This window comes from Colletes latitarsis, chromosome 13, assembly GCF_051014445.1.
Source record: "Colletes latitarsis isolate SP2378_abdomen chromosome 13, iyColLati1, whole genome shotgun sequence".
Taxonomy (NCBI): Eukaryota; Metazoa; Arthropoda; class Insecta; order Hymenoptera; family Colletidae; genus Colletes; species Colletes latitarsis.
Window position 1 is genome coordinate 9,485,307 of NC_135146.1, and position 15,145 is coordinate 9,500,451.

Here is a 15,145-nt window from a genome sequence, read left to right on the forward strand (position 1 = left end):
ATAGGTGCCCAGCCAACAAGTCATCACTTGACAGTACTATATCAATAAATAGTTATTAAAGCCACTGCTATGTGTAATTTATTCTACAGTCAATACTTTCCACGACTATGCAGGAAACCCCATAACACCTTTTCTAAAAACACAAGATAAAGAGACAATTAAATTTAAAAATACCTAATAATTCGTGAAGTGTGATGCGTCGACTAGCCAATAATTCTTTACTAGCACTTCTGATCTCAAATATCAATAAAGATTGTCTTGGAACGTTGTCACCTTCTATGTGAAAGTCTATGCTGAACTGAGGATTAGGCATCGCTGGTAAAAGTCGAGATTTCGCTAATGTTTTGCCACCATTGATCGAGGATGCGATCTTATCAGGGCTGGTACATCTATTAAATAACGTCAAATTAAATATCAAAATGTATTAACTAATAAATTATTATAACTCACGTTTGAAGCTTAATTCTGCAATATAATTGTGCGATATGCGCGACATGGAGACCTTGAGCTTGAAGAACTTTGCCTTCTATTCCAGAATATTTTTCTCTGGTACCATTGACCACCTTTTTTAGTTCTAGTAAAACAAAAATATTATTTAATAACAATAAATGTTCCACATGAATATTAGAGAATAAGAAATTCAATCATGATATCTTCAGCTTTTCGCAGAGTTAAGTTGAAACACAGAATATTCAAATACTATTAATAATATAAACTTTCTAACCATTTGGTCTCAGTCTTAAACGTGGACTGGGCTGCCTTATTCTGCCAAACATATCAGGTTGTGACACGGCATGAGCTAAACCAGATTCTTGCAGGAGTTCTGTAGCGTCAGCTTCTCCTCCGCCTCTAGGTTCTAAGCTTAATGTTATACCTTTCCCTTCGTTCTTCTCTTCAATATTTACTTCTGAACGAAATCTACGAAGTTTTAGTCCCCTCTTTACCTAAAGTCATTCATAATAGCAATGAATTTATTAGCAACAATATAATAACACAATGTGCACATTGTATATCACAGATTACCTTTTGCTTCATAACGCGAAAGCTGTTATATTGCGGTAGCTTTTTGCCAAAGCTTTGTTCAGGACTTGGAGTTAAACTATTATGAGAAGACCGCCGTTCTCTCAACTTTATCGTCTCTGTATTATCGATCACGTCTGTTCCAGTTTCAGTGATAACGCTGGGTGTCCATGAATTTTGAGTTCCATTCATCTCGTTAGAATCTTTACTCCCAATACTAGCTTTGTCTATTTAAAATTTGAACAATTAAGATAAATTATTCAGCATAAAGCACTAATGCGTATCACACAAATGAAGGTCAACTTATATTATCCGTTCAGGTACGGAGTGGTTAAAATCTTTTGTAGAATTTCAATAAAACGTTTCGTTATTCACTTGTACAAATCTTTCATTTTAATTCTTCCACCTTAGGGGCGAAATGATTGTTGCAATACTCAGCTTCTGAAGGAATGAATCATTCTACGGTGTTCTAAATCATCCTTCGATAACTCAATCATCGTACCATCTAATTAAGCATACGGGTTACAATTCTCTAAGAGTGCGTACAGTACTAAATGTTTCTCTTTGCCTGAACAGATAATATAAATAGACTTTAAGCTGCTTGGGGAATAATATACCAGATTGACTAGAAATAGCAGGTTTCAACAGAGTGACTGTACGTGGTGGCGGTGGAGGTGGTACGACATCTAAATGCAATCTCATCTTTGACTTTTCCATCGAAGGCCTTCTAATAATGTTCGACACTGTTTCGGAAGCTTCAATGTTTAACTGCATTGAACTTTCGCTGATATTACTGGCTGCGTATGTGCTTTGAGTCTGAGACAAATAACACGTTCAATACGAATTAAACAAGAAACAACGAATGTTGAGACCTTTATTGAATTAACATTTAATACCTCACACTCTTCGGACAAGACTTTAATCTTCAACTCCACAGATCCAGTTTTGGTTCCTCTTAACGTAAACCAATGGGACTGATCACTGTTAGATAATTTCCTGACATCCTCGAGAGTCAATGATACTTTCCCAAGATAGTCCTTCATGCCAAAAGTATCATGATCCCATAAAACCTACATTGAAAGATCGTTAAAAATATTTCTATTGTTTTCGTACGTGATACGACGAAAAATATTAATAAAAGCCTCACGACGTCCAAAGTCTCGCCGGTCCTAGGCAAACCCATGATGGAACTTTCATCCCAGCAAGGGTTCAGAGTTTTCTTCTTTACGCTACTCTTGTACTTCGTTTCGTTGTTTAGCTTTAATTCGCAGAAAGGATCGCTGAAGCCATTCAGATCCTTCGCTACGAGATCTTTAGCGCGTATCAGAGTTACTTCCATTAATCCACTTCCAGTGGAAAGTAGACTGGATACATCTGACGAAGCAGGATCTATATCCTTGTGAGTCAATAACAGCTTCTGAAAACGATTGGGAGTATATAAAGTATAAAACAAAGTAAAAATAAAATTCTATAATGTTATTAGAAATAAATGATCTTTCTTATTAATTTCACTGACTGCTTGTTGCATCCATGGCAGGCTGTTCCTCTTAGCTTTTGGTTCATCGTCTGAGACAGGAAGTGCCAAGCTACTTCTTCGACTAGTGATCACTTGCTGTACACTTTTAACGGGATAAAACATTACAGAAACTGTCATAGTCGACATATTGTTCGAACCACTGAGTGTTAATTCTTTCCTAATTATCCATGTATTTTCCTGTAACGAAAACGCTTTTAAATGTTGTCTATAAATTCGTTAACAGTCTGGATTTGTATTATGAAAAGCGAAGAGCCAACGAAAGTAGATGTATCTTGGATTGCATTTGGTTTAAGAGGTGATGATCCAATGTTGCTACGTTATATCAAAAAGGTAGATAACATAGTGTACAGGGTGATCGATTCTACAGGCCAAAATAGGACGAAAATCAAGAATACTAATTTGTTGATGGAGCTTTTGTTAAAAAGTTACTAATTGAATTTTTTTTTCGAAAGTGGATAGGATTTCGGGGCTATGTCTAATGACCAAAAATGATTGTAATTGACCCCCGCAACCGACAATAATTTTTTTAGAACGATTCGAAATTTTTTTTTTTTCGTCGAAAAATTTAAACACTGAATTTTTTTCTCGAAAGTGGGTAGGATTTCGGGGGTATGTCTAATGACCAAAAATGATTATAATTGACCCCCACAACAGAAAATAATTTTTTTAGAACGATCTGAAATTTTTTTTTCGCCAAAAAATTCAGGCATCTACCCCCCCTCGATTTTTCTTAAAAATTGGTTTTTGATTTTTAGTAATTTTATTTGACGCCCTACAGAAAAGTTGTCTAATACTTATCTGTAGATACCCATGGGCTCTACTTCAGAAAAAAATTTCATTGAAATATATTCACTATTGTAGGAGTTATGGTTGTTTGAAAAATGCATCATTTTTATTGTGTTTTTGTCAGTTTTCGGGGTGAAGGAGTAACTTTTTGAATATTTTTGGAATTTCCATATATTCTTCACCAAAATAGGCGTTGTTTGTATTTTGAAACATTAAAATCGTCCAATCCGTACAGGAGTTATGATGTTTCAAAGATTCACATGAAATTTCGGGGGGCCCAGATTATATTTTTGGTAAGGAATTTTTTTTCTCGAAAGTGGGTAGGATTTCGGGGGTATGTCTAATGACCAAAAATGATTACAATTGACCCCCGCAACAGAAAATAATTTTTTTAGAACGATCTGAAATTTTTTTTTCGCCAAAAAATTCAGGCATCTACCCCCCCTCGATTTTTCTTAAAAATTGGTTTTTGATTTTTAGTAATTTCATTTGATGCCCTACAGAAAAGTTGTCTAATACTTATCTGTAGATACCCATGAGCTTTACTTCAGAAAAAAATTTCATTGAAATATATTCACTATTGTAGGAGTTATGGTTGTTTGAAAATTGGACCATTTTTATTGGGTTTTTCTCAGTTTTCGGGGTGAAGGAGTAACTTTTCGAATATTTTTGGAATTTCCACATATTCTTCACCAAAATACGCGTTGTTTGCATTTTGAAACATTAAAATCGTCCAATCCGTTCAGGAGTTATGATGTTTCAAAGATTCACATAAAATTTCAGGGAACCATTTCAAGGCCTCAGATTATATTGTTGGTAAGGAATTTTTTTTCTCGAAAGTGGGTAGAATTTCGGGGGTATGTCTACTGACCAAAAATGATTGAAATTGACTCCCCTAGCTAGAAATAATTTTTTCAGAACGATTTGAAAATTTTCATTTTTGCCGAAAAATTTAGGCACCTTGTCGAATTTTTTTCTCAAAAGTGGGTAGGATTTCGGGGGTATGTCTAATAACAAAAAATGATTGAAATTGACCCCCTCGACTGAAAATAATTTTTCCAGAACAATTTGAAATTGTTTAATTCAATTTTTTAATAACTTTTTAACGAAGCCTCAATCAAGAAATTGATATTCTTGATTTTCGTCTTATTTTGGCCTCCAGAATCTCCCATTAAATTTTTCCCCGGGGGTGGCCGAACACCCTGTATGTATGCTTTATAAATTCGAATTGATTCATGATTTTAACTAATTTTTCCAAACAATACCCAACCGCAGATACTGAGAACTCAAATACGGGAGTTTTACAGTGCATTAAAATATCGTTTAAATATCATTAAATATCGTTCAAGTCAACCTCTAAAATTTGTGTTTACATTACACCTTGTATAATTACAAATGCCTGTTTTGAACGACTAAATTATGTGGCCTTACTTGAGACAAGGACAATATAGCAAGTCCAAGCATATCGCTGTCAGTTGATTTTGATATATTCCAAGAATATACAACAAAGCTTAAAGATACTTGTGTGTAATCTTGAACAAGAAATTGTGCTCTTGATTCCCAGCATGGTGAAGTAGAACTTCGTACGTAATGCGTTGTCTTTACCTGTAAGTTGAATAAAAACTAATAAAATTTAATTCAAAGGGTACAGCCAAATGAGGGGGCCAAATGTGCCCTTGAACCTTTGACATACGATGGATCCATCGATAGAGCATCAGAATCAAACATTCTGTGCCAAGTTTCAACCCTCTATCTTGTTCAGAAGGGTAGTTATAGGAAAAATTCAGATTATCGAATTTGTGCCCATTTTCCCTATTTAATCGAGTACGAAAATTATGAAAAAAATCTGGTGCATTGTGGTTATTGAGATACGTGTTTGAGAATTTTTTCCGATTTTTCGATTGCAAATTCTAGGCGTGCAAAATTAAAAACGCAGAAAAATACCGATTTCTTATCAAAGCTTTCGAGACACTAGGTTTATATAATTATTGTAAATGCGTATTGTCATTGATTATGTTCTTGAATTTTTTCAGATTTTTTGGCAGGGTGTCTCGTAGTAGCAAAAATCAAAAACCAACTTGTATATTGAATTTTTGTATTTCCTTTAATGAATAACTATATTCTATGGTTTTAAAGAATTCTATGCTGAATAAAACGGTGTATAGAATTCTTTGAAACCATAGAATATAGTTATCCATTAAAGGAAATACAAAAATTCAAAGTATAACTTGCTTTTTCACGCGAAAAACGACGAAAAAATCGGTTTTTGATTTTTGTTACTACGATACACCCTGTCAAAAAATCTGAAAAAATTCAAGGACATAATCAATGACAATACGCATTTACAATAATTATATAAACCTAGTGTCTCGAAAGCTTCAATAGGAAATCGGTATTTTTCTGCGTTTTTAATTTTTCACGCCTACAATTTGGAATCGAAAAATCGGAAAAAATTCTCAAACACGTATCTCGACAACCACAATGCACCAGATTTTTTTCATAATTTTCGTACTCGATTAAATACGGAAAACAGGCACAAATTCGGTACTCCGAATTTTTCCTATAACTACCTCTGAACAAGATGGAGGATTGAAACTTGGCACAAAATCCTATGTCAAATTTGGTTCAAGGGCACATTTGACTCCCTTATTCGTCTATACCCTTTCTTCGTCCTTTAGGAAACAAGAGAACGTACCTTTTTTCGATTGTTAAACAACATGCAATAAGGATTACATTGAGAACTGTCGCTACTGAGATTTTCCGCCGAATGGATATAAACCACAAGTACTCCTGAAATTTATATTTACTATATATCGAACAACTCATTATATAATGTACAAAACATTGTAATCCAATACGTCATATAATGTCATTGCATGTCAATGTTTATGAAAGAGAAGTGGCAGTACTGCACTGTGCTTTAATAAAAAAATGAAAACATTTAAAGTTCATGCTCGAAAGCCACATTCAATACCATTATCACAATACTTATTGGGTTTTACCTGATCTTTGTGCTCGATTGAGATATTTTCGCGACACTGAAAATACCAGATACGGATAACACCAAATAGGGACACGATTTTTAAAAAAATGTTTTATGTTACACTATTCCAGATACACTTTCAGCAATTGCACGCTGAGAATCCATTGGGAATGAAAGGTAATTGAAAATATACCTGATAGATGTAAGTTGTTGTCTGCTGGTTCTGGCTGAGGTAGATCTGGATCCAACTTTGGAAGCGTTGTGTACTCTAATCGAGCATTGATGTTTGGAATATTAGCACTATTACGAGATGGTTTCTTCTGTTGTAATATGGTTTCGATTCTGTCAAATGAAAATAGTAAAATAGTGTAAAAATGTGAGCTCACACAGCGAAACTCAAATTTCAGAAAAACATTTCATATGTAACGATGTGATATTTAAATTTTGTTAACTCACACTTGCGAGTTGTCCCAATTATAAACTCCTAGCGTCAATTCAAATTGTGCCAAAGTAATTGTGCTGACAAGTCGTTTTGCTTTCAATTTGATGGAAATCTTTTCATTATCCAATGTTCCTACTAGGAACGAAACGTCCTCGTTCCACGTAGAGTTTAAGGGAGCCGTAACACGTTTTTGATCTCCTAGTGTTACTACCAGCCACCTTACTTCATCTCCAATGGGAACTATAATCAACATTAAACTGTCTATTTTTAGATGCAGTTTTAATTAAAAACTAAGTACCGGTATAATGTAAATCATTAGTTAAGGGGTTAGGTAACTCTAAAATTTTGAAACATTCGATACTTTGTTTTTTGGCTTAAATAATAGTTTGAAGCCTCAAAATCATGCGAAAGGCCCCAGTGCAATGTTTCTGCTGAAAATTTAGAGCCTCGAACAATGACGTATATCTGCTTTTATCAAACTTTAAATGCATTTTCCTCGGAACTATGTTCTACAAAACGGTGTGCAGAATTACTCCGGTTCTAATTGATCAATTGCTTTGAAAATCTACAGTTATCTTTACTATTATACTTATTGGGCATTGACGATCCGTTTTTTTAAAAATTGTCTAATAATTCTGCAAAATATTAGTAATAAAAACTCGATTTTAGGTTTCAAATATCTGCCATATTGTTTATTTTCAAAGCTAAGGACTATTATCAAAGTTAATGGAATATTTCGACAACCATTTCACCATAATCCTGCACACCAGTTGGGCATCAAAAAATGAAGTGTCTCTGAAACATGGCGCCGTGTAGGCTTAATTATAAATATTTCTCAAACATTGCAAAGGGTATTTAAATATTTGTTATACCTAAATACAGTGCAAAGTCTCAGGATAATCGACTGTTTACTTTTTCTTGATTGTAGCTTAAAAAATTGCCTTGTTTTCCATACTAGAGTTACCTAACCTCTTAAATCCTTTTGGATCTAAAAACAGTATGTACCGTGCTTCCACGAGAAGAAGGCACAGCGTGTTTACATCCCCACTCCTGCTACTGTCCGCTGATTGGTCGAAAACGGTGACGAAGACAGCCAATCAGCGGACAGCAGCAAGAGTGGGGATGTAAACACGCTGAGCCTTCTCCTCATGGAAGGATGATACACTATATTGTAATTACCCGAACAACCATTCTGAGATAAAACTACAGTAAGCACTCCTTGGGGTATGGAGTTAGCTATGGAATCCAATCTGGGTCCGGGACGCTCTTGTGCTCTTAAATCCATCTCCAAATGACCTGGATCAACGATCCAGCTGGCTAAAGCGTCCGTGACCACCGCGTGGATCCAGGTCTTAATTAAAGGCATCTCCATCATTTGTACGGCCCGTAGAATTCTCACGCTGAACCAAACGTCCGGTTTCTCCAAGAAACTCACGCTTAAAGAGGTTGCGTGCGGAAACGGTGCCATGGAGTTAAGGGTCAGAGTGGTGAGGATAGTTCCAGAGAGAGATAGTTTCTCCACGGCTAGATCGACGTCCATGCCGACTCTTTAATTGAACAATAAATCTTTCAGTTGAGATTCTCGATTAAATACTGCGAGAGTTAAATTAAACAACACATACAACACGGAATATTGTAGGAATATCTTTTTGCAATACTCCAAGCATTTGATAGAATATTCTTTAAATGTTAGATTATTGATACATGATCTACTGGGAAGGTATCGTTTAATATAACTTTCTACTTGTTCTCTTGGGCGTTAGATAATTCTCTTGAAAACAAAAAGAAGTGATAAATGTGCGTGTGCACTGACCCTTTTCCAAACAGTCTTGTCGTGATGAGCATACGAAATTGCTCGCAATCGAGACGCACATCAGCTTCGATGGACAGTTTTGTTTGTCCACTTTGGCCATCGAGAACGTCGTCATCGCTGGTATAATCTAAAGTTCTTACACGTGTAACGCACGGGGTTTGCTCGCCAAGAGTAAGCTCCCTTAGCTCCAGTGGACCTGAAATAACATTTCTTATAAGAACTGTTCGCATATGATTGTTATATATTCAGCAAATATGAAAGGAAACGTAAAACGATACAATGAATTTATTAATTTTGGAAATATTTATTGAATATACAGGGTATTCGGCCAACCCTGGGAAAAATTTTAATTCTGGAGGCCAAAATAAGACGAAAATGAAGAATACCGATTTGTTGATGGAGGCTTCGTTAAAAAGTTATTAACGTTTAACAACGTCGACAAATTTAGGCGCCAAATTAGATTTTCCGTAAAGAATTTTTTTCTCGAAAATGCACAGGATTTCGGGGATATGTCTATTGACCAAAAATGGTTGTAATTGACCCCTGTAACTAATTATAATTTTTTTAGAACGATTTGAAATTTTTTAATTTTGTCGAAAAATTTCACACTTTCTCGAATTTTTTTCTCCAAAGTGGGTAGGAATTTGAGGGTATGTCTATTCACCAAAAATGTTTGTAATCGACCCCTGCAATCGAAAATAATTTTTTTAGAACGATTTGAAATTTTTTAATTTTGTCGAAAAATTTAGGCACCTACACCCCGTCGATTTTTCTTAAAAATTCGTTTTTAATTTTTAATAATTTTGTTTGACACCCTACAAAAAAGTTGTTTAATACTTTTTTGTAGGTACCTACGGGCTCTACTTCAGAAAAAAGTTTCATTGAAATATATTCACAATTGTAGGAGTTATGGCTGTTTGAAAATTGGACCATTTTTTATGGGGTTTTTTTCATTTTGCGGGGTCATGGGCCAACTTTTCGAATATTTTTATAATTGCTACATATTCTACAGTAAAATACGCTGCACTTGGCTTTTTGAACATTAAAATCGTCCAATCCGTTCAGAAGTTATAGTGTTTTAAAGATTCGCATGACGGGAAGCATTTCTGGCCTGAAATTATATTTTCGGTAAGGAATTTTTTTCTCGAAAGTGGGTAGGAATTTGAGGGTATGTCTATTCACCAAAAATGTTTGTAATCGACCCCTGCAATCGAAAATAATTTTTTTAGAACGATTTGAAATTTTTTAATTTTGTTGAAAAATTTAGGCACCTACCCCCCGTCGATTTTTCTTAAAAAGTCGTTTTTAAATTTTTAATAATTTTGTTTGACACCCTACAGAAAAGTTGTTTAATACTTTTTTGTAGGTACCTATGGGCTCTACTTCAGAAAAAAGTTTCATTGAAATATATTTACTATTGTAGGAGTTATGGCTGTTTGAAAATTGGACCATTTTTATGGGGGTTTTTCTAACATTACGGGACCAAGGAACAACTTTTCGAATATTTTTATAATTGCTACATATTCTCCACCAAAATACGCGTTGTTTGCATTTTGAAACATTAAAATCGTCTAATCCGTTCAGAAGTTATGTTGTTTTAAAGATTCGCATGAGAAACCTTTCTGGTCTGAAATTATATTTTCGATGAAGAATTTTTTTCTCGAAAATGGTTAGGATTTCGAGGGTATGTCAATTGACCAAAACTGATTATAATTGATCCCTGCAATCGAAAATAATTTTTTCAGAACGATTTAAAATATTTTTTTTTCGTTGAAAAATTTAGGCACCTACCCCCCGTCAATTTTTCTTAAAAATTCGTTTTTAATTTTTAATAATTTTGTTTGACACCCTACAGAAAAGTTGTTTAATACTTTTTTGTAGGCACCTATGGGCTCTACTTCAGAAAAAAGTTTCATTGAAATATATTCACTATTGTAGGAGTTATGGCTGTTTGAAAATTGGATCATTTTTATGGGGGTTTTTCTAACATTACGGGGCCAAGGAACAACTTTTCGAATATTTTTATAATTGCTACATATTCTACAGTAAAATACGCAGCGTTTGGCTTTTTGAACATTAAAATCGTCTAATCCATTCAGAAGTTATGCTGTTTTAAAGATTCGCATGAGAAGCATTTCTAGCCTGAAATTATACCTTCGGTAAAGAATTTTTTTCTCGAAAATGGTTAGGATTTCGAGGGTATATCTATTGACCGAAAATGATTATAATTGATCCCTGCAATCGAAAATAATTTTTTTACAACGATTTGTAATTTTTTAATTTTGTCGAAAATTTTACACATTCTCGAATTTTTTTCTCCAAAGTGGGTAGGAATTTGAGGGTATGTCTATTGACCAAAAATGATTGTAATTGACCCCCGCAACCGAAAATAATTTTTCCAGAACGTTTTGAAATATTTTTTTTTCGCTGAAAAATTTAGGCACCCTACCTCGTCAATTTTTCCTAAAAACTCGTTTTTAAATTTTTAATAATTTTGTTTGACACCCTACAGAAAAGTTGTTTAATACTTTTTTGTAGGTACCTATGGGCTCTACTTCAGAAAAAAGTTTCATTGAAATATATTCACTATTGTAGGAGTTATGGCCGTTTAAATATTGGATCCCTTTTATGGGGTTTTTCACATTTTACGGGGTCAAGGAACAACTTTTTCATTATTGTTAGAATTTCTACATATTCTACACTTAAATACACGTCGTTTGCTTTTTTAAACATTACAATTGTCCAATCCGTTCAGAAGTTATGATGTTTTAAAGATTCACATGAAAATGGGAAGCCTTTCTGGCCTGAAATTATATTTTCGATGAGGAATTTTTTTCTCGAAAATGGTTAGGATTTCAAGGGTTTGTCTATTGACCAAAAATGATTGTAATTGACCCCTGCAGCCAAAAATAATTTTTTTAGAACAATTTGAAATTTTTTAATTTTGTCGAAAAATTTCACATCTTCTCGAATTTTTTTCTCGTAACTGGGTAAGATTTGGGGGGTATATCTATTCATAAAAAATGATTGTAATTGAACCCCGCAACTGAACATAATTTTTTCAGAACGCTTTGAAATATTTTTTTTCACTGAAAAATTTAGGCACCTCCGTCGATTTTTCTTAAAAATTGGTTTTTGATTTTTAGTAATTTTATTTGACGTCCTACAGAAAAGTTGTATAATATTTTTTTGTAGATACTCATGAGCTCTATTTCAGAAAAAAGTTTCATTGAAATATATTCACTTTTGTAGGAGTTATGGCCGTTCAAAAATTGGATCACTTTTATGGGGTTTTTCACATTTTACGGGATCAAGGAGCAACTTTTCCTATATTTTTAGAATTTCTACATATTCCCTTCTAAAATACGCGTCGATTGCTTTTTTAAACATTAAAATCCTTCAATCCGTTCAGAAGTTACGACGTTTTAAAGATATTTATGAAATTTCAGGGATGCATTTCTGGCCTCACATTAGATTTTCGGCAAGGAATTTTTTTCTTGAATGTGCGTAGGATTTCGGGGTATGTCTATTCACCAAAAATGCTTGTACTTGACCCCTGTAACTACATATAATTTTTTTAGTATGATTTGAAATTTTTTAATTTCATCTTAAAATTTCAGTACCTACTCGAATTTTTTTCTCGAAAATGCGTAGGATTTCGATGTTATGTCTAATGACCAAAAATGATTGTAATTGACCTCTGCAACCGAAAATAATTTTTCCAGAACGATTTGAAATTTTTGAATTTAATTGTTAATAACGAAGCCTCCATCTACAAATTGGTATTCTTAATTTTCGTCTTTTTTTGGTCTCTAGAATCCCCCATTAAAATTTTTCCCAGGGGTGACCGAACACCCTGTATAAAATTAAAAATTAACACAGAGTTTGGATGTTTCCATGAACTAATGTTAACGTACAACGAAATTGTTGGAAAGAAATTACATTTACCTAAACATTATCGTTTGATATTTTCTTATGTACATAATTCTATCTCTTAAAAATTTCACTTTCAATACTTTCGACTAAATCTTGTTTTGCAATTGAAATTTATCTTACCAAGTATTCCAGGTTTAGCTTCGTTTAAGAGAGGCTCTAGCCTTTCCTTTGCTAAATAAAATATACTTGCAGCACTAAATCTCCACCTGCGTCATGAGAAATTATATTACGTATGTGTACATAAAACATGAAATCTATATACATTAAAAAGTATCTGATTGAGCATATTATTAAAAATCAATCGATGTATAATATGAAACCAATACTTACCATTTGTTAAGGAGTAAACTTAACCATTCTGCGGTTTCATCCTTGTATAGAGCCCTTCTTCGACGTAGTCTGGCTAATTCGTGTTGAAGCGCTGATTGAAGAAGACGAGATATTCTTGCTTTAAATATTGTCCCCGCCAATGCCAGAACTAATACCAGCCATGCCAACGATAATCCTGCTGCACCTATTATCCACGAAATTGCAAGGGCCACACCAAGATACAGTGTACCGCGAATGGCTTCTGCGTCCCTCTGCAAGAAAAAGCAATCGCTCTGTTTGTAATATTAAAATGCCAAATTATTGCAAGCGTTATGTTCGTACCAAGAACTGTGTTTCGTGATTCTTTGCTTGAACTAGCTATTGATAATGTAGGTGCCGTATTTCCATTAGAAAACCCATTAATATCTTGCTGGGAAAATAAAGCAAAGCGAAAGTCGTTGATAATGAAAATCATTATTCCTTCATCTGGCCGAGGTATATAGGACGACACAATCTGCGTGTACTCACGCAACATCGCGTGCACGAATATCTAACAAGTTTCTCTGGCGTCATGGAAAACGTCATTAACCTTAGAGTAATCAGATTAAGTCGCACGAATAAACGCAATTGATTTAGATTAAAAGATATCACGGATTTTATAGTTCTGTAAATACTATGAACTACTGGCTTAACTACAAATCCTCATTAATATTTTTCCTTACTGGGCAAAAGGAATGCTCCAACTTATGAATAGCATACAGTGACTGTAACTTAAAATCTAACACCTAGGGGTTCAGTTGTTTTTTTTTAAATAAAATATGAAAGTTGTACTGAATTATTGAAACTTGTATAGAGGCATATAGTGTAATGTTTCTTTATTTGATAGATAATAACAATACAAAGAAACTTTTAGTAGTAATCAGTAAATTTAATAAAATTTAAGGTTGCGTGACTGTTGGTAGCACTGGAAATCCGGTGAATCCCCAATTGCTTTTTGTCTAACAATGCTTAGCAATGATTGCATCTGATTTAGAAGTATTCTGATTGTTATATGCGTTGTTTTGCCAAGAAATTAATAAAAAAGACTTAAAATACAACAAACTACAGTAGCAGAGCGTTAATTATTTATTACTATAGAAACAAAAAAAGTTATAATGGAATTAGTAAAATTGTTAATTGAAGTAGAAGCACAGTTTAATGTATAATAAAATGATACAAAGAAGAGGAGATGAATAAATTAAAAGAGAGGTCTGATAAGAAATTGAATATCAGGGTTGAACGATGGATTGTTAGAAAAATTAAGGATGATCCTAGGATTAGTGCTCCAAAATTAGCGTTGGAAGTTGAAAAATATTTAAATAAGAAAGCAAGTGTCTCAACCATTAGAAGAGTATTAAGAATAAAGAAGTATCATGGAAGAGTTGCTTGAAAGAAGCTGTTCATAAGTTTGCAAAATAGGAAAAAGAGGTACGAGTTTGCTATGTGTAACAGTTTACGTTTTGGAGAAATGTAATTGGACAAAAGAGTAAGATTACGCAATATTACAAACAAGGAAAGCCTTAGAAAAGCTTTGCAAGAAGAATGGTCGAAAATAACACCTGAATTTTGTGAGAATTTAGTAAAATCAACTCGATGACTGCAGTGTGTTCAAAATGCATTTAGTTACCCAACTAAATATTAATACAAACAATTTTTACTATATATTATTCTAAAAGTGACAGCTAAGTTTCATATGCAATCTCAAATTTGATTTAATTTACTGATTACTACTAAAAGATTTTTTATATTGTTGTTATGTATCAAATAAAGAAATATTACACTATATGTCCTCTATACGAGTTTCAATAATTTAGTAAAATTTTCATGTTTTATTGAAAAAATATCGGCTGAACTGCTAGGTGTGCAATTTTAAGTGATCATCACTGTATATTTAAACACAGATAATAACCAAAGTGTAATTATACATATACATGGCAAGAAAGGTGTAATTAAATTAATGGAACAGAGAAAGTTTCGTCGCGAAACCGATTATAAAAACTTTGTATTATTCTGTTTTCTCTGTGAATAACAATGTATATGTATATTGATATTTATATTCAAGTATTCTCCTATATAACATGGTAGTTAAGTTTTGAAAAAGTGTCTTGTTATGCGAGACAAAGGACTAGTACACAACATAGGGTTTAAAAAATTAAGAGTATACTATTTTCTTCATAAGTAAAAGAAATATGTTTATTAAAACGATCAATAATTAATTAAAAGTATTGCATGTTAAATGGCAATTTGTTACAGCCTCCTTTAATGAAATTTTCATTGAGA

The 15,145-nt window shown here is 33.5% G+C and overlaps 1 protein-coding gene across 5 annotated transcripts in view; it reads right to left on the minus strand.

Annotated features, from left to right (window-relative positions):
• Window positions 1-15,145, minus strand: part of LOC143349391 (uncharacterized) — a 107,687-nt gene that overhangs the window by 3,126 nt on the left and 89,416 nt on the right. For 4 of the 5 annotated variants that reach the window (XM_076780607.1, XM_076780611.1, XM_076780612.1 and 1 more), the window contains exons 3-19: window positions 12,848-13,098; window positions 12,638-12,723; window positions 8,582-8,777; window positions 7,948-8,315; window positions 6,783-7,008; window positions 6,520-6,668; window positions 6,346-6,381; window positions 6,039-6,133; window positions 4,775-4,948; window positions 2,537-2,734; window positions 2,168-2,437; window positions 1,917-2,090; window positions 1,638-1,836; window positions 1,024-1,247; window positions 725-944; window positions 451-574; window positions 175-389 (exon numbers count right to left, since the gene is read on the minus strand). In XM_076780607.1, the coding sequence (XP_076636722.1) occupies window positions 175-389; window positions 451-574; window positions 725-944; window positions 1,024-1,247; window positions 1,638-1,836; window positions 1,917-2,090; window positions 2,168-2,437; window positions 2,537-2,734; window positions 4,775-4,948; window positions 6,039-6,133; window positions 6,346-6,381; window positions 6,520-6,668; window positions 6,783-7,008; window positions 7,948-8,315; window positions 8,582-8,777; window positions 12,638-12,723; window positions 12,848-13,098 (3,205 nt within the window). The remainder of the gene's footprint in view (window positions 1-174; window positions 390-450; window positions 575-724; window positions 945-1,023; window positions 1,248-1,637; window positions 1,837-1,916; window positions 2,091-2,167; window positions 2,438-2,536; window positions 2,735-4,774; window positions 4,949-6,038; window positions 6,134-6,345; window positions 6,382-6,519; window positions 6,669-6,782; window positions 7,009-7,947; window positions 8,316-8,581; window positions 8,778-12,637; window positions 12,724-12,847; window positions 13,099-15,145) is intronic. The other variant, XM_076780608.1, reaches the window with a different exon arrangement.